General features: G+C 33.8%; 1 protein-coding gene across 3 annotated transcripts in view; it reads right to left on the bottom strand.

Annotated features, from left to right (window-relative positions):
- The window catches only part of NECTIN3 (nectin cell adhesion molecule 3), a 129,288-nt gene that overhangs the window by 66,059 nt on the left and 42,119 nt on the right, over positions 1–21,110 (bottom strand). For all 3 annotated transcript variants that reach the window (XM_042231110.2, XM_027979883.3, XM_042231100.2), the window contains exons 3-5: positions 13,292–13,588; positions 9,672–9,789; positions 5,307–5,458 (exon numbers count right to left, since the gene is read on the bottom strand). In XM_042231110.2, the coding sequence (XP_042087044.1) occupies positions 5,307–5,458; positions 9,672–9,789; positions 13,292–13,588 (567 nt within the window). The remainder of the gene's footprint in view (positions 1–5,306; positions 5,459–9,671; positions 9,790–13,291; positions 13,589–21,110) is intronic.

Here is a 21,110-nt window from a genome sequence, read left to right as displayed (position 1 = left end):
ATAAAAAAAATGATCCAAATGATAATCTCCTATAATTATTTTTTAAATGAGTGGTACTGACAGAGCTTTTAAAAAGTGATTGTTAGAAAAATACTAAATCTACATGGGGTAAGTTATTCTAAAATTACAAGCTAAAGAAAAATACTTACTGAAACAGGTTTCATCACGGAATGCCATATGTACAGAATGTGGTAAAAATTTAGCAAGTACAGTATAAAATGTAACAAGTACATTATAAGTAATTTTCTATGAGTGTAAACCAATATAACAGGCAATCCAGTCAAGTACCTTGAAGTGAATATTATTTATCATAGTATATGTAAGTGAATCAACAAAGAGTTTCAATTTGTGAGAACATAATCACTACCTGAATAAATTCAGTCTTAAAATTGTGGAACAGTAGGATCATTTGCACTATAAAAGTAGTAAAGCCTCATATAATCCAATCCAACCTCACAGAACCAGGATATTAAAAATTAATCATTTATAAGATAACTCATTTATTTTCTGAGGAGGACTAATGGAAAAGTTTTACGTATTCAATGTCATCTTTATAATGATTACCAAAGAAAAAAGTATTATAATAAATGGGCATCAGCATGTTTAAACAAAAACACAAATTACCTAATTAATAATTTAAAATTCTAAGTTTGTGATAGCTCTTAACGAAATGGTATTTTTCTCAGAATAGTACACCTGCATTCTCACCAAACATAAGATACATAACTGTACATTTTTATGAAGTATTCTTTAAAAAACCACCAACATTTATTTCTACTTGCAATGTTCTTTACCTAAACACAAATGAACATCTACTGTTTATTTAACTGAGATTTAACAAAATACAGCTTTCTTAAAATCTAACTACAAAAAAAAAGTAACCCCCCCAAAAAAAATCTATTTAAAACTCTTAGTCAGTGGTTTTAGAATCTTTTTTTAACCTACCATCTCAACTATTAAAAAAAAATGAAAAAAACAGAATAGGTTCACTATCAATAAATTCCATGAAAAAGGGACTCTTACTAAACTTTATATTTTGTATCTTAACCAACAGACAGACATATGATTCACAGAGACATTTGTTCCTGCTTTCCAATTTTGCTCTACTCCAAGATAATTACAGTGAGAGTCATATTTGTGAAATGAGGCAACTAACAGCTACTTATTTATCAAGATTTAGAAATCCTTCCCAGCAGCATTCTGTATTAATGCAGATTTTTAAAAATATTCTTTGCTAAATGTGATAAACGTATAACAAATGTAATAAACTAGTAGATTCTGAGTTCTCCATATCCAACTTCTCAACTTCCCTTGAGTCCTGCCAAATAGGAAAACAAATAGTCCACCAAAACCTCTGTAGCTATGTTTTAGCCTAATAATTACTCTGTTAAAAATGGAATGAATTGGTCCCTTTTTCTTTCAGACTACTTAAATCGTTAAATAAACAAAATCTATAAACATTAAAATTTAAATAAAATTTTAAAAAAAGTAAAAAAAATAAAATAAAATTTAAGGACTGCTAAGTGTGTTTAATATGTCTGGATCAAATGAATTTGATTTGAAATTCAAGATCTGCACAGGAATATACTTTGATTTTTTTAAGGCATGAGGGAACTTAAGTGATACATGAAAATTTGCTTCTCTATTCTCAGAGAAGTAAGAGGTATCAGAAGAAAAGACCCACCTCAAAAGCAACTAGAAAAACACAATTTCATACAGTCAGTCAGTATTGGACAGAGTCATTGTACCATGATGAGTAATAACTAAATCTGTATATTGAAATCTTGGATCCTGAATATACAGAAATTATGCCAACGTGGGAAAATGTATAACAAAATTTCAAATAACTTCTCTCAGTGCTAATAATTCTATTCTGGGTTACCTTTTAGTCTCCAGTCATATGATATACTCATTTTACAAATATTTTAAAAAATCAGTAATGAAATTTTAAAATATAAATTTTATTTTTGAGATAAAAATGTTGTCCTGGAGAAAAACAAGAACATATAACTCACAATGAAAAAAGACTAACTTTCTGATCATTCACTGTGTAAGTTATGGCCTTTTATTGTGATAAAAGCCTACTAGTAGACCTTAATAGCCATTTTGGAAAGGGAATTTATATCTAAGATACTAGATAAAACTAAGAAGCTCTTGCAGAGTTAACTAAACTCAGCATGGTATACTGTATTAAAGACTATGGATAGAAAAGTAAAGTCTAATTCCTGATGATTACTTAAAGAAAACCATCTCGTATAATGCCATCTTTTTCTGAAGTATTTAGCGGTAATTAATTTGATTTTTCATATTTACTCAAAATGTTTTCACTCTTATAAGACTTGGTAGAAGTTGATTTTAAAATGTGTGAAGTTTATCATCAGCGTTACATTAGACTTTTGCCAAAAAAATAAAATTACATACAGGCAGATTCTCAATTTTTTATCCTTTCCTGTTTTCTTCTTAAATGTATTCATGCACGCAACAGAAGTTTCCTGAACACTTGTTATGTGTTAAATATTGCTGCAATTGGTCAGAATATAGTATTGATTAAAGCAGACAACAATCTTGCGTTCAAGAACATATGTTCCAGTGGGGATAAAAACAGGCACGCATATAAATAAAACCAAATATGTAGTCTATCACGTGGTAATATGTACCACAGAGAAAAAAATAAGGCAGAGAGATGGAAGACAGACAGTAGTGAAGGGGTGAGAAGAGAGGAGTTTCAATTTTAAATACAGTTGTGAAGGTGATATATGAGCAAACACTTAAAGGAAGTGAGGGAAAGAGGTATGAATATATCTGAAGAGTATTCTCAGCAGCAGAAACAGCAGAGGCAATGACTCTGAAATGTACCTATTGGGTTCAAAAACAGCAAACTGGCTGGTATGACTGAAGCCAAGCAAGCAAGAGCTATTAATAAGAGGTGAGCTCAAAAAGATAATCTAGCACCAGAACATGTACAGAGCTCACAAATCACTGTAAACATCTGGTTTTCACTGTGGGCAAAATGGGAAGTCCATGAAAAGTTTGAAGTAGAGGACTGACGTGATCCGGCATGTCCTTTAAAAGGGTTAATCTGGCTGCTCAATTGATGACAGGAAGAGCAGGAATATTAAATGACTCCTCTATAGAGAAGCAAGGGTTGCTGATGGTTTGTGCCAGAATACTGGCAAAGGAAGTAGAGAATTGGTAAGGTTTTGTATATAACATAATGAGAAAGTTCAGACCAATTTGTTGATGGATGGGGTGTGGTACGAGAAAAAAAATCAAAATCAAGAATAAGTATAAAGGATTTCATGCCCTGAGCAAACGTACTGACAGAGATACCAATACCTAAAAGATAAACAAAGACTACTAGAGGAAGAGATTTCATGGCAAAAAGCATAAGAAAGATGAGGAACTCAGTATAGTTTGAATGCAAACTATACTTCTACATATAAGGGGCTGCGTGTGTGTGCTAAGTTGCTTCAGTCGTGTAAGACTCTGCGACCCTATGGACTATACCCTGCCAGGTTCCTCTGACCATGGGATTTTCCAGGCAAGAAACTGGAATGGGTTGCCATGTCCTCCTACAGGTGATCTTCCCAATCCAGCAATCGAACCCACATCTCCTACATCTCCTGCATTAGCGGGTGGGTTCTTTACCTCTAGTGGCACCACTGAAGCCCCCATAAGGGGTTAATGGTCACTAATAGACAGTGGGACACACAAGTAACCAGTACTGGGAAATGGACCCAGAATACCAATGATATAAATTTGGCAAATCACCAATTGATAAGATGCTAAAATTGAGCCTTGATATTTAAAAGATTACAAAATTAGAATACATTGAGCCTAGGATTTATAAGTAATATCCCATAACAAATTTTGTACAACAGAAATATTAAGTATACAGTCCTTAGGTAACTACATTTAAAACATGGATTTCCTGTGGCTTCAAAGTTCTTTTCTTTTTTAACAAAAAAACGTCTAAGGGAAGGAAATAAGACTAATACACTAATACATTTATATCAAAGCACTGCTACTGGCAGGAAAGACTAGGTAGAGATGCACAAAACTCTAAACTGCTTGTGAGATACATGCAAGAAAAAAAAAAAACTTGTGTCCCTACCATGTGCCACGCACTAAGTGCTAAGAACACAATAATAAAGCAAATGCAGATGGTTTAAACATGAGGACAGATAATAGATAAATAAGTAAGTATACAACTACAAACTGTGATAAATACCATGCAAAATAATATGGGGAACTGTTCTTAGATTAAGAGATCACAGAGGACAAAGAATGTGACATTAATGCAAGCTTAAAATTTCTCTAAAATCATGCAAAAGAATCTGAAAAAGAATATATATATGCACATATATAAAACTGAATCACTTTGCTGTACACTCGAAACACTGTAAATTTAGTTCAATTTCAAAAAATTTAGTTTCAGACTGAACAGAGATAAAACTCTTAATACCTATTATCAAATTACTATACAAACCTGTATTTCTCAAGGTTCTCTTCCTTTTTCCTCTCATTTTCCATGTTAGAAATAAAGATTACTACATTCTTATAGTCAAGGAGATGCTTAAAATTTTTATATCATCTTTATAAATAAGCATTCCACTGATAATCTGTTATTTATAGCCACACCCAGGAAAAATATATTTTTAGCTCCAACTATGTTTTGTAAAAACCCAAATTTATACTCAAACTGATGAAAACATTCACAGTGAAACAAATGAAATGCATAAAATCTAAGTTCTTAGTGGCTTATGGACCAACCAGAAAAAACATCTTATATTTTATTTGATCGGCACATTTTCAGTAGCATGCCCACTTCACCTCTTAGTAACTCAATAAGGCATAATCTCATATTGAGTGATGATGATATTTAATAAGAAAGGTCATCAAAATGGATATTTTATTTATTAAAGACACTTGTGTGCAGAATAGCTGCCAAAAGCAAACAAAAAATCCCCTATTTATTTCTGGTATAAATACAAAAGAATCTAGAAGGGTACAGACTATATGTCATATTATAACTGAAAAATCAGCTATATGCACAGGTCTTAAAATGTATATGAAGTTACTGTGTAGACATTTTGACAATTTTTAAGTCATGGAATGCTACTTTATATATGAATTTCAGGTAGAGTTACTTTATCACATCTCTTTTAGATTATTTGGAAAACCTCACACTGAGGAATACGTATCTTCACAAGTACAAATTACTGCCTCCATCACAGTGCTACTGTTATTACTGTTGTTATAGAAATAATCTACATAATTTATTTTGTGAGTAGATAGTAACTTACCTGAAATATAGATGACCTTTTGATCACTTCTTTGGCCAAGCGAATTGGTCACTTTACAGACATAAACACCAGAATAATTGAAAGTCAGTGGATGGACAAAATGAAGAGTGTTGTCTGAAGCCAATAAACCATCAGGCCACTGTCCATCTAACCTAGATTTTAAAGAGCATGAAATTAAATACCTTCAGATTCTATTCACTGACAACTATTTAAGTAAGATATTACACTTTCGAGTTGTTAAGAGAAAGAATCAGCATCCTTTAGGTAAAATTCACTATGAAATAAAAGCATGTAAGTTATGAATTTTCATTTTAGTAGAGATGAACCAACAGATAAAGAACACCCATTTAGAACACCCATTCTTTCAAAATATCAAGTCATATAAGTAAAACTAGGCTAACATATTAGAGGGAATAGGAGAGAAGAAGAGAAAAAAATTATTGATTTTTAAAGAATTATATTCAGAAAACTGGAAAATTAGAAGTATTTAAAAACATACCCATAGTCTTAAAAGAATTAAAATAATTCTCAGTGAATTATGAATCCACACATGATGTATCTATAATTTACATAGTGAAAGTCATCACTTTAGTACATGACAATATTTTAGCACCTTCTGTAACATATTTAAAGAGTAACATTTAATATTGAGCAAATAAATTTATACTGCACTATATTCCAAAGATGGTTAACTTCTAAGGCACCAACAAGGGTCTTCTTACAAAATAATTTTATTCATAAAGTAGGCATCTGTGACAGTAAAAACCAAGGCATCTTTGCTATCAATAATAACTCTTTTAAAATGATTTTTATACTAATTAGGCTAAAAGGTTCTATCTGGTGTACACATTACTCTATGAAGTATAACAGGAATAAAATTTCACTGTAAGAACTCTAAAGCTATTCATTGCAATGAAACTAAATGTAAACTGTTTTACATCATTTTTCCATGTTAGGGTATATCCCACTGTGGAGTGAGGAGGAACCAATTAAGTCTTTATTTTGAAAGTGTTTTTTCAGCCCATAAATTATTTTTATTAAGATAAGAAGATAAAAAGTGAAGTAAACCCAGATACTCAACTAGTACTATAGTTTGAGTTAAGCAGATTTTCAAAGTTAATTTACTCATTCACTCAGTCACCCATTATTTAATTATTAAGAACTTAACCGTTTACCATACTCTGTTCTGCTAGTGTTCCTGAAATGCACAAGTAAGAAAGATCTGGTCCTTGTTTTCAGTGATCTAAGCACATTAGTAGACCAACTAATTAACAAAGGAAGTAAGAACAAAAAACACTGAAAAGGTACAAAGAAACAAATCAACACTAGAGACAGGATTTTGTTCTGTGATCCAAACAACCAATAAAACCTTTTAGAGTTGCTATGCGGAGAAGGCAATGGCACCCCACTCCAGTACTCTTGCCTGGAAAATCCCATGGACGGAGGAGCCTGGTGGGCTGCAGTCCATGGGGTCGCTAAGAGTTGGACATGACTGAGTGACTTTACTTTCACTTTCACGCATTGGGGAAGGAAATGGCAACCCACTCCAGTGTTCTTGCCTGGAGAATCCCAGGGAAGAGGGAGCCTGGCAGACTGCCCGTCTATGGGGTCACACAGAGTCGGACACGACTGAAGTGACTTAGCAGCAGCAGCAGCAGCAGCAGCAGCAGTAGCAGCAGCAGCAGCAGCAGCAGCAGCAGCAGCAGCAGCAGAGTTGCTATGACTTAATTTAGCATTGAAGGGTAAAGGTAATATTCTTAAATTATTTAAAAAATAAAAACTTCATATTTTCTTCCTAAGAGGACCTTGGAAAGAACACTTTTACAAACATCAGCTTTCAAAAGGTGAACTCTTTCTCTAGAAGTACAAGAATGAATATGAAGTCTATGTATCTTACCAATTAGCTCTGTACTTTGGGCCCTAAATTCTAATCCCTTTAATTCTGAGAAATATAAAAATGGCTTATAATCTTTTAAAGGTGCTTATTCAAAGAAGCTAGAAAAATATAAATACCATATTAAACTCACAACAAAGGACATGCTAAACACCTTACAGGCTCTTGTACCTACACTACATGGTTTAGATTCATCAGCTTTACCCTCACAAAAACTTTGTGGAGTACTATTATCAATGAGGAAACAAAGGATCAGAAAGGTTAAATGATTTATTCAAAAGACTGCTCCAAGTGCAGACACTATAATGAGAACTCAGAAGTGTATGACTGTCAGAAACGCCCTATCACACATCTTAACCAATGCATGCTTCCCACTTTGAGGAAAATGTGACTAGAAGGCCTTCACTACTTTAAAACTTTACCTTTGCTTAAAGACAACAGGTTAACCAAATATATTCTTTCTCTGATCCCACAAAATACCACCTAAAACAGGAGCAATATTAAAGACCAACAAAGAGAAAGAGAAAAAGGAGGCAGAATTCATCATACAAGATGTATTAAAAACTTTTAGAAGACAGAAAACAGATAGGGAAAACAATATATGCATTAAGCCAGTGTTTCCCAGACAGAAGACAGATAAAAAGACAGAAGTAATTCTGTCTCCAGGGGACATATCTTGTATACCTTGAAACAGTTTTGGTGGTCATAGCTCAGAGTAGGGCAAGTGTGTGGTACTGACTCTAGAGAAGCAAGGCCAGGGATGCCACTAAAATATCCTAATAGTCCACAAGACTGTCTCCAACAACAAAGATTTATCGAGCCCAAAATGTCAGGAGTGACAAGGTTGAAAAGCTCTGCTTTTGGCTGAAGAAGTCCTTGCAGGAGGCACATGAATAAGAATGCAGCCAATTTGGCCCAAACAAGCCAAAGATCAGAGTCTGACCCACTGTACTGCAGAAGGCCAGTAAGGCAGAGGGCTACAAATAGGAGATTAGTTGAAAGCTGAAAAAAAAACAAAACAAAACCGACTCCACTCAACTCTGCACAGATACCAGGTATTCATGCTTTAGGCAAAATAATGAAGGTTAATTCATGAAAAAAAGAACTCCACTCTTCAATAAGTGGTATCTAAAGCTTCTTCAGGGAAATAACCTCCTCTATAGCAGAATCTACCCAATAAGTACTCTCCACTATAGAGAGTTTCCACTCAGCATTTTAATGCATCACTGTGAAATGAATGGACAACTGAGAAAATCAAGAAATATCTACAAAATAAGACCAAACAACAACAACAAAAGAACCTGGAAGAAAAAAGAAACAATATGTAAGAAACAGAAAAACTCCGCCAAGGAAATAACTCTAGTATCCCAATTTAGAAACCAGAAGATACATCCATAAAAGATGAAAAGGGTGCTATGAAAAAGAACAAAGAATAAGAAAACACTCTCAGAAACACTGAACATATCTCAAAAGAAAATTTTTAATCAATGGTGGGGAAAAAAGCAAAGAAATCTTGGGAGAACAACAAAAATTATCTGAAAATTGAAAAAGACTGTTTAGTATACAATAAATAGGAATTCTAGTATGAGCAAACAGAAAAAAAAAAAAAGTAGGGGAAATAACCCAAAAAATAAAGGAAAAAAAAAAAAGAGAGAGAGAGAGAGAAAAGAAGAATTTACAGGTAACAGATAAAATTCTCTAGATTGAAAAGGTGGGGTTGCGGGGTTGGGGGGCAAGGGTGGAAGTTTCAAATACTGAGAAATAAGAATGAAATCTCAGCAGAACAGTCTAAAATTTCACAAATAAAGAGAATTAAGGCTTGTCAGTAAACTACACAAGTAAAAAGAAGGAATTATTAACCTCAGGAGAAACAAACAGCTTTAAAAAATAAAACAAAATTCTAGTATACTACTTAGTTCTCAGTAAATAATATTTATCTATTATAGGGAGGCAATGATTACACAATTTAAAGGCTGCTTAATGTCACTCTGGGAGCTGGTGATGGACAGGGAGGCCTGGAGTGCTGCAATTCATGGGGTTGCAAAGAGTCAGACAAGACTGAGCGACTGAACTGAACTGAACTGAATGTCACTGAGACTAGCTTAATTTCACTGGGATGATAAAGGGCAGGAATATGTATATGGGTATGTTTGTGAACAGGCAGATATAAAACTGAGTTTTCATTTTTATAGTAAGCCAATAGACAGTGTTAAAAATTAGTAGTTTAAGAAGTAAGTTTAAGACCTATGATGATAAATGCCAGGAAAAATTACTAAAGTTGCCAAGGTAGCCCCTGAGAGACAGGATTGAGGGGACTGGAAGGCGGGGAGAGGTGAAACCCAAAAACATGTGAAAGATTTCCAGCTATTACGGTGATCGTATATTACACTGATAAAAACAACTTCAAATATGCACTGAAGAACACTTTTGACTTTTAAATAATTCCTTTTTAGAACTATCAACAGTATTACCTGCTCCACACAGATTTGAAGGGTGGTGGATTTGCATCAGCATTACATTTGAGATTAACACCTTTTCTTCCTACGAACCAGTTTCCATCATAGCCTGTTACTGAAACCTCAGGAGCATCTATAAAATAAATGCATTATACAGCAGATTATCTTTTGGTAACAATAGATGCAATATACAATGATAAAGTATTAACAACTTTACAACGTCAGAAGCTGTGTACTTTCCTTCTCTCATACACATAAGAAATAAGCAATATAGTATTCAATCCCAAGTGGCTCAGTGGTAAAGAATCTGCCTGCCAAGCAGGAGACATGCGTTTGATCACTGGATCGGGAAGATCCCCTGGGGAAGGAAATAGCAACCCACTGCAGTATTTTTGCCTGGAAAACCTACCTCATGGACAGAGGAGCCCAGCAGGCTGTTACAGTCCATGGGGTTGCAAAGAGTCGGAAATGACTCAGCAACTGAACAACAACAAACTCAATAAACTCTGGGTAACTAAAATAAATGAATGAGTGGACAATGAGCACCAAACACTAGACAACTATAAGCATGCTGGACACTAAGAATATTAATAAACTTGTAATCACCAAAAGCAAAATATGAGTCCTATTATGAAATATACAGAAGTAGATAAACAAAGAAAATATAGTAATCTGATAATGAGACATGGCATTTAAGCACCAAGTCACTACATAAAACTGTCTTTAAAGAAATGTTTAATGTGAAAGGAAATATGTCCTAAAATATATCAAGTTAATTATAAAAAAGTATAAAATACAATATTCATACATTTAATCAATGTGTTATATTATGATTAATATTGTTAAAATTAATATATTAAGATAAATCATATTATAATTAATATAATAATATCATACACTTACTATCCATAGGGCATGAGAGATATGACAAACTTTCTAAGACTATAATTACAACTAAAGTAAATTTTCTGAGGCCTCAACTGTTCCAAAACATGAACTTTTATCCATTCAATGTATCCAAAGGTCTTTTAGCATATGTACTACTTAATTAAATGAGTAATTATCCACATCTAACATCAATATAAATGTATACTTTCAAACTGTGAATTCCAATACTAATCATTCACTGAACCATTATTCGTTTAGCTCCTATTAAGTGACAGGCACTGTTTTAGATATTTAGTATAGATAATCTGTATTTATAATACTAATATTCTAATGGTAACAGGGAAGATAATATTTTAAAAAATTTAACAAAAATCTATTATGAGGGCTAACAAGGAAAAATATAGAATGATACGAGAGAAGGTAAAGAAATGATACTTAAGTATGGTGCAGAGACCTTCCAACCTTCTGTGAGCTACACAAGTAAACTAGACAAAAAGCAGGCCAGACGGGAGGTTAGAGAGACCAGGTCAGTCTTTTAACTATGCAGGGAAGCCTGAAGTCAGTAAGGTTTACAAAAAACAGTGGTAAAAAGTTAAACTTCAAACAAGGTACAATTACCTTAATAATTTCAAAAGGCCTGCCTCACAAATACCAAGAATTAACATTTTTTTCTAATTTAAAATTGGTAATAATTAATGTTGCTGAAAGAACAGTACAGATATCTGTGCGTTTATTTTCAACAATAAGATAGATATTAAAGTATCCTCAAAGAATACCTCTTAATTTTGAGATATGAATTTTGCATATAAGATTTTATCTCCTCAAACTTTGTTTACATGTTCAATAGGGCCTAATTAACAACAGCAAGAAAGAATAAGAATATTTTAGGTGTAGGCCAATAAAGTCTAAGCCATAATTATAAAGTCTTACATCAGGAGAAATATTTTTATATTTTAAAATTGCATTTAAGCAAACAAAAAATAATAGTATACATAACTGATGAAAATTTCAGTCATTATTAGATACAGGGAAGATAAAATACATATAAAAAAACATTAATGGACTTATAATTGAATCTAAATTTTATAAGAAAAAAGAATAAGAGTATGTACAAGATAGAAAAATGAGGAGAAAAGGTAGAGCCAGCCATCTTTATGAGTTCAGTTTCTGTGGATTCAACCAACTGTGGATGAAAAATATTCAGGAAAAAAAAATTCTAGAAAAGTTCAAAAATAAAAACTTGAATTTGCTACATATCAGCAATTACTTCCATAGTATTTACACTGAATTTAAAGCTATTTACATAACATTTACATTGTAGTATGTATTATAAACAATCTACAGATGATTTAAAGAACATAGGATATGTATAGATTATATGCAAATATATCCCATTTTATATAAAGGATTGGAGCATGCCTGGATTTTGGCATAAGCAGGAGTCCTGTAACCAACCCTTCACGGATACTGACAAATTACAATGAGAAGGGACTACTACTAGGACTGTATTTGCACTCAAGAATACAATGGCAATAAAATCCACATAAGATAGCTTCTCAAGTTTAACTCTATAAATGTTGAAAAAGATCCTTATAATTAGTTTTCAAAACAATCACATGAAGTATAATGAATACGTGTAAATTAAAATTCCATGCACGTCATATCAAAAAAACAAAACAACAAAAACAGAACATCTCCTTTAAAAACCTAGCTAGATTTATGATCTGTGCATGGATGGAAATGACACAAGAACCCAGAGACTTTTCATAATTTTATCTTTAACCTACTTAACTTTCATTATCTTTACTATAAGCTATCTGCATTTCTCTTGCTCAAATTTTGAAGTGCTATACAAAGAATTTAAAGTGAGAAACTTTATAAAAAGGGGAAAGTATATACACATATGTATCATATATATGACATCCATATAGATATATATCTCCACATAAATACACACATAAGAGAGCATCTCTTGAGAAAAAAAGCAGCACAGGATGGGCCAGTTTTTGACTCTTTGCGACCCCATGGACTGTAGCCTATCAGGCTCCTCTGTCCATGGGATTTTCCAGGCAAGAATGCTGGAGTGGGTTCCCATTTCCTTCTCCAGGGGATCTTCCAGACCCAGGAATCAAACCCGGGTCTCCTGCATTGCAGGCAGACTCTTTACCGTGGGAGCCACCAGGGAAGCCCATTTATCTAAGATTACTATTATCCCAATGACCACTTTAATGTTTTACCTTTATGAGGATCTTAGAATGTCATCAACAAAATTTGACTACAAATAATATTGAAAGAACAAATTTTCCAGCTAATTAAAATGCATCTAGGAAATTAAAAATTCCTACTGAAAATATCAGGGGTAGCATGCATAAAAATGAACAACAGCTAAATTAACTGGATTGGAGAAGCCGCTGTTTTTCTCCAAGTACTGAACATTCTGAGGTACAAATTTCCACAATTCACCTAAGTCTAGCCTATTTTTAAGGTCTAAAAAAGACAAGGCTAAATAATTTTAAGTTAGACAGCAACTTTAATCATTGTCTTTACAAACTGACAATAACATTCTGGTTAAATGAAATTTCCATAAAAAATTTTTTTTTAATTAAGAAAAAATGTCAACAAGGGAAATTTGCAACAATATAGGAATACTACATATTCAAACTAAATACAATTTGATACAGAATTATGTTAGAGGAATAACATTAAAACACATAATGTTTAAAAAGCAAACATTATTATTTACTTACACTGTATATCTAATATGAAGGAATATCGGATGTCCTTTTCCAAGGCTGGATGTTTTACAACACAAGTAATTCTCCTTCCTTTGGCAAATCTGGTAGGAAAAAGCTTGTATTGGCTGACAATTGTTGCTGTTTCATTTGGAAAAGAAGTTGTAGTGGATTCCATTTCTCCAAGATCACCTTCCCAATCAATATGTGCAACTGGTTTTCCAGTGGCTGCGATACAAATGGCTGCTACTGTTTCATTTCCTCCATCAATTAAAGAATCTGGCCCTTTAATCAGGCTCACAGTAGGTTCAACTGTTTAAATTTTAAAAAATTAGTTACATTTCAATTAAGAGCATATTTACTCCTTCCAAGCCACATCTAGCCACATTTCATAAACTTAGGGACAACTGAACGTAAAATACACACACACTAAATGCCAACATCAAATGGATTCTTAGAACAAGAGAAGACTGAGTCAGGCCAATCTAGAAGCAAGACTTTATATAACCATCACAAAGATGGTTCTCCCTGCCCGGATAGAGATACACCTTTTTTTATAGGGACAAATGAGTTTCATCCAAAGTTAACATATTAAAAAAAAAATATGCGAACTTAATCATAATTTCCCTTAGGAGATTAAAGGTACTATTATTCTGAAATGGAAAATAAAAAAGCAGTTTTAATATATAATGCTTCAAGCTGTGGCAAAAATGCTTATATTTAAATTACAACTGTTAAAATATAGTGTCATTAACAGTTATGCTTACTGAAATGTACATGCTACCTACCTTTATCTGATATAAGAAAGATCCTCAGCAGAAGTAACCTTCATGTTAGACCCTTTTAATCTACCCTCCACATACATGCTAGCAATCTCTTCAGATTTTCCAGTAAATTTCATATGCTCCTTTCTGCATAAATTTCTTAGTACTCACTTCATGTGTTCTTAGGCTCCAGCCTATAGTTTACTGTGTCCATTAAGTTTTTAACCTAATTGGTGCTACTTCCTCTTTGGAAAAAAATGATTTTGTAAGAAACATTTTCACTCATGTATCTTGGTATATTTTAAAAAATGTTTCCCTAGTTTTTCTCTTGTTTCTATGTTTATTTCCAACTTTACCAAGTAAGGCCAAAAAACTTTCCAAAGTACCAATTTACTCTCAGTCTTAGCACTTTGATTGGTCCCAACATACCCACTACAGTTGATACTGTCAGACTTCTCAGTGTCTGACAATCTTGTAAGTATATAACAGCATATAATAGGGACCCTGTTTTTAACTTCTCAGATTATAAATGACACTAAGAACCTTGTCTTGTTCATGAGCCATCTGGGATTTTCCTGAAAATACCTTTTAAAGTCCTTTTTTTTTTCCTTACTGATTGGGGAGAGTCCATTTCTGATTATATGTGCAGTATCTTCTACCATTTAGGGCTTCTCTCATTATAGTGTGTTTTGATGAGCAGAAGTTTTTAATTCAAATGTATAAAATTCATCTGTTAATAGTTTTTTATATACAGGCACACCTCACTCCATTGTGCTTCACAGATATTGTATTATCCACAAATTGAAGGCTTCTGGTAACCCTGTATTGAGCAAATCTATTATCATCATTTTTCCAACAGCATTTGCTCACTTCCTATCTCTGTCACATTTTGGTAATTCTCGCAATATTTCAAGCTTTTTCATTATTATTCTATTTGTTATGATGATCTATAATCGCAGATGTTACTACTGTAAAAAGATTAAAACTGGCTGAAGACTCAGATGATGGTAAGTATTTTTTAGCAATACACTAATTTTTTAGCTAAATTATATACATTGTTAAGACAATGCTATTGCACACTTAATAGACCACAGTGTAGTATAAACATAATCTTTATAACACTGTGAAACCAAAAAATTCATGTGACTGTTTTACTGTGGTATTTACTTTATTGGTCTGGAACCAAAACCACGCTATCTCCGAGATATGCTTGTACTAAGAATTACCTCTGTACTTCGAGGACAAATTACTATGTGAGATAAATATATATATAAATATATACACACACACATATACATTATATATACATATACATTATATAGATACATAGACATCATACACACACACACACACACACACACACACACACATACATACATACATATATGGGCTTTGCTGGTAGCTCAGATGGTAAAGAATCTGCCTGTAATGAAGACCTGGTTTCAGTCTCTGGATGGAGAAGATTCCCTGGAGAAGGGAATTCTCCAGGGTTTTTGCCTGGAGAATCCCATGCCCAGAGGAGCCTGACAAGCTATATAGTCCATGCGGGCACAGAGATGGACACGACTGACAGTTTCTTGTTCTCTGCAGAAATTCAATAGATTGACTTATCCCTTCAAATGGTAAGCACTGTTTCATAGTCTATATCAGATAATTCCAACACCTTACACAGGTCTTTTTCTCTTCTTGTTTGCACTGGCTGCTTCTGGGGTCTTCTTTACTTGTATGCCTGGTCATTCAAGCAGATCATATGCTTGAATTTGAATAATTAAGGTAGAAATAATTTGAGGCTTAGAATACAGTACCTTTCTTCCAGAAAGGATCTTTCTTTTCTTCTGCTAAGCTAACTTCTAAGAACACTATCCAGCCCAGGATCTCAATTTCAGATTACTCAAGTGATATAAGCCAAGCCTTGAAGTCTGTAATAAGGCTAGTTTACTGTGGATGAACTATTCTTCTGAAAATGTTAAGTTGCTGGGTACCAGGAGAATATAAGAAAAGTTATTAGACATTCCATCTTGAGCAGACATACATTTGGATATTTGTCTCTCCTCACTTCTCAAGGCTCTCAAAATCTTAGTTCGTCATCTTAGGTATCTCTTCTGAATTGTTGAATGTCCTCAAAGTTGAATGCAGATTTCAGCTTTCAGAGCTAGGTTTATTTCTATGTTTCTACTTTCTCTTAGACTTTAGTGTATATTCCCTACTATATTGTTATTTCTTTGAAGTTTTCAATGGTTTTTAATATTTCACTTGCCCATCCCCCAACCATGGCAAAGTCAGTGTGAATAACCTGTGCCATCAATAGAGGTTTTCATCTTTGAGAAAATTTAAAAATTATTTTAAAGTTAATTTTAAATTATATTATTTCTATTTCTTCTGAAGGGACTCAAACCCCTGGTTGTAGACCACACTGGCTTTCTAAAGTTACTTTTCTCATATTTCCCAACATTTTAGTTAGCTTCTCTGCACTTTGTCCCTAGAGGTTTCACTGTCGCTCCCTCTCCTACCCAGTGCCCTCTATACTCTGATTTGGAGGAATAGGATATTTTCCTAGCCCTGTATTAACACCAGGATTGTTAAGACCACTTCTTTCTGCTGGTTCTTTCCCCCACCTCCAAAGTACCTCCACATGTACACAGCAAGTTCTAAACCAAAGACTTCAGAGGGTCCTTCTGTAGGTCTCTAAAGCACACACATTCTTTCCCTTAGGTACTCCCTTCTTTCTACTTTCTGCTCCACAAATTCTAAACATCTGTCCAATCCATCTCTTAAACTCAGTGAGACCAGCATTCTTTACTTGAAGCCCTTGTCACTGAGTTGTCACCGGAGACTGACTAAAGAGGAGGCTGGAGCAACTGTAGAATTCTTGCTTATCTTTCTTCTTTCAGGGATCATAATCTCATCACACCTATTGCCCAATGACTAAGAACTAGTTGGTTAGTTTTCTTGTTAGAGAGAGAAAGGGTAAATCCAATCTCTCTTACTCCATTATGTCTGGCAGTAGAAGTCTTTTTTTATTATTATTACAAAAGTATTACTAAAAACTGGAAAAAAAAACAAAGAAAAATATCCACAACTATAATATACTAATACAGTCATTATCATATACTTCCACTTCTTTCTCTTTATTTTTGTTTCCAGTGTCTATATAGATGTAATCATCGCATTCCTACAATTTTGTGGCTCATTTTATTTTCAAGCAGCAATACTTCTCTTAACTATGATTTTAACCACTATATAACATTTCATATATCAAGAAGAAGCAATCAATTATACAGTAACTTCTGCTATGGGACATTTGTTGTTCAATTTTCTTAAAAGTGTTTTGCTATATTACATTCCCTTAATTCAGGTCTATTACTACCACTCCTTTGAAACTCTAATGTCACTATCTCTGCCTAATCTACACACTCAATGCTTTTCTTTGTCTATTTTCTTTGACTGACTTGGTAGAAATTTGATACTTAGAGCAGTTCTTCCCAATCAGTTCCAAAAGAATTAAGTTCTAATGCCTTCAGGTATCTGCTCTAATAGCTTAACTTCTGGGATATGCGTTTAGAATGATAGTAACTATGTGCCAACCATGCATGCTAGGTCGTTTCAGTCGTGTCCAACTGTGACACTATGGACTGTAGCCCACCGGGCTCCTCTGTCCATGGGATTCTTCAGGCAAGAATACTGGAGTGGGTTGCCATGCCCTCCTCCACGGGATCTTTCTAACCCAGGAAGTGAACCTGCATCTCTCATGTCTGCTGCATTGGCAGGTGGGCTCTTTACTGCTAGCGCCACCTGAGAAGTTGTATGTGCCAACCACAGGAACACTGAAAAAAATGGGTCACCGAAATCATTCCTGTAGGGCTTGATTCTCATTGTGGGAAAAATGTGCTAGAGCAATCTTAAAAACTTTATCTTCTCTTGATATAAATAATATTACTTTAACAGTATTTTGCAAAGCCATGTTTTTGAACTGTTCATCTCTTTTTCTTCTAATCCCTACCCTAATAAAACTTCAGTTACTTTCTGTATGTCTCTTAAAAATTTTTATCTAATAAACATTACTACCTGAATGATCCCTAATTTTATTCACTTCTGATACAAAATGTGGTATCATTTGTCTATGTATCCTCCAACTCAGTAAGCCAAAGGTTGAATTCATCATCTCATCCTCCCAATCCCCAATATGATTTTCATTCAGACATGCCAATTTAAATTAATGGCAACATAATTTACTCAACCACTAAGGCTCAAAGCCTGTTACTGTTCAAACCTTGGTTTCTTATATATAGCCAGTTACAAAGTTCTGTTAGTTTTTCCTTCCTAATAGCTCCCTTCTTCACTCAAGTGGCATAAATTAGAAAATTAACTTCAAGCTTTCATGGCCTCCCATCTGAGGTATTATGATTTCAGGACTCTTCACTGTAATCCATCAAAACACCTGACTGATCTTCCTAAATGACAACTTTCATCACATTACTTACAAATCAAGTCTATGAGTTAGACACTCCTCTAAGCAAGGTGAGAAGATGGTCACAGTAGTGTTTTTCAAACTTTACCTACTGTGCATAAAAATTACTTGGGGATCTTGCTATAATAGATTTATCATTCAACAAGTCTGGGGAGGATCTGAATTCTGTATTTCTAACAAGCTCCCAAGTGATACCACTGCTGCTGGCTCATGAACCACACTTTAAACAACAAGAATCTGGGACTTCCCTGGCGGTACAGTGGTTAGAGCTATGCACTTTTCACTAAAGGCATGGGTTCAATTCCTGGTCAGAGAACTAAGATCCCATGTGTCACGTGGTACAGTCAAAAATAATAAAAAATAAAATAAACAGAACTTGAGAATAAGAGAAGTGAGAAATACAACATGCTCAGTTTGCATTTCAAGCAATAGAAGGCTCAAATTCCCAATCTTGATATTCAAGTTACTTTAAAGTGGTCCTACTCTACATTTCTAGCCTTTAATTCTTGACTTTATATAAATCCTTTGAACAATCAACAGATTGTTCAGTGGTCCCTCAGAGGACACTTGGCAATGTTGGGAGACATTCTAACTTGTCACAGCTTCTAAGGAACTGCTACTAGTATCTAGCGGGTAGATGGCATGAAGGCTGCTGAACAGTCTATAATGGACAGGACAGTTTACCACAGCAAAAATTTCCAGCCCCAAACTTCAACAATGCCATGGTGAAGAAACTCTGCCCTAATATATGTTGTTTTCTGTCTCCTTGCATTGGCTCACTTATTTCCCCTCCGTATGTTTACACCATTCAAGGACTGGCTCAACTATTTTTCAACAAAACATTTCTGAACTAGAGTTAACTTAGCTATTTCCATACCCTACCTAAATAACACTTAGTGTACTATTGCTACACACCAGAAACTCTTATAAGCTTTACAGACACAAAGTCAAATTTTAAAGCGCACAGTTGCAGTCCACCACAGGTTTATAGTGAAAAAGACATACAATAAGTGTAAATTAACTGCAACAACAAAGATAAGCTCAAGATACAATGGCAAAAGAGCAAAATAAAATCCCCATCAAACAGCAGAGGGCTAGATATTTTTAAAATGGCTACCAAAAGGATGTAGTTTGATGAGTAACAGTTAAATAGAAGAAATGTAGGAAGAAAAAGACAGGAGGGGAAAGGTGGTAATCTCTGGAGAAGAGAGGCATAACAAAAAATACATATAAAAACATAAATGTTAACATACCACAAATAGTTCATTATGATTATAAAATTTGGGCTGTTGGGAGAAGTAGAGCAAGGAATGGAATAGATGAAATTAGAGAAGCAGACACAGGTAAAATCATGACTGGTCTTATACTTTAAATAATCCTGAGTTTTAAACCATTGAATGTTTATTAATTTAGGAAGGATTACTAAAATAAAAAGTAAAAAATCTTATTCTCATGAGTTCTCTCTTCTACATACAAGCTATTTTCTTTTCTTGACACTTATTTTTTTTAATTTTTTACCCCAATGGTTTGTACTTGACTTTTTAGATATTAATACCTTGTCTTCCAATCAAAACTGTTCTTAAAAGTATCAATTTTGTAAACCTAAGTTATATTTTTCCCACAGCCCTTAGGACAAGGTCTTAAATACAAAATCTTCAAATATTTAATTTTATTTCTATTTTTAAATAGTTTTTCTCAACATGAAAAAATATATAACAAATTTGGACAAAATTTCTTTCCTGAACTTCAGAGATCCTGAAATCATACCATTAAATATCAGAGGCTGTGTAACTGTTTGGTTCTCTTGAAGCAGACAGTGAGATCAAGTGAGCAGGGCAAAAAGTTTATAAAGGAATAACATCTTGGAGAAAGGAGAAGGAGGATCGAGTAGGGAAAGCTATTAGCAGACTTGACAAAATCCCTGACAGGCAAACAGGTGGATTCAGAGCAAAGACCACCCATTAAAGGCGTTCCACTTTGGGTGGAAATGGCTAAGGTTGCTAGTAGTCCTTGGTCCTCATACTAGTATTCTATGAGTACTCACCAGCTATTCCAGATTGGTTTACCTTTCACTGCAGGTGGCTATTTTAATGCTAATAAGCTCTTTCTAAAGTTCACCATAAATTTTAACAGTTATCACACAGTAAAAGGTAGAAGATCCTTCAATGGAAGCAACAGCCCATGATTCAAATAGCTATGCAAATCCACAACAGCAGAAATAAAAATCTGATTTGAAAAACACACATAAGACATCAATGGCTCTAAGACTACAGTCATTAAAAAAAATGGAAAAGCTTATTTAAACATGATAATTTAATTAAAGGTTGAAGTTTGAGGGGAAATAAACATCAAAGAATATTAGCACTTAGTATTATAAATAAAAAACAATCTTTCCTGAACAAAGTAAAAAAGTTATGAACTACATAGCATTATACAGACAGGTAGATGAGGACAAGATTTGTTTAAACAGAGTCTAGAATCAGAGTTTTATGACAGAAATTGAAAAATCACATTTGAATTCTTTCATTTAAAATCTACATTTATATGTAATTTCAATCATTTTTAAGTTTTTGAAAATGTTTTTACTATAATCCTCACCACT

Source organism: Ovis aries, chromosome 1, assembly GCF_016772045.2.
Source record: "Ovis aries strain OAR_USU_Benz2616 breed Rambouillet chromosome 1, ARS-UI_Ramb_v3.0, whole genome shotgun sequence".
Lineage (NCBI taxonomy): Eukaryota > Metazoa > Chordata > Mammalia > Artiodactyla > Bovidae > Ovis > Ovis aries.
The sequence above is the reverse complement of the archived record's forward strand: the minus strand, read 5'-3'. Positions and strand labels throughout refer to the sequence as shown.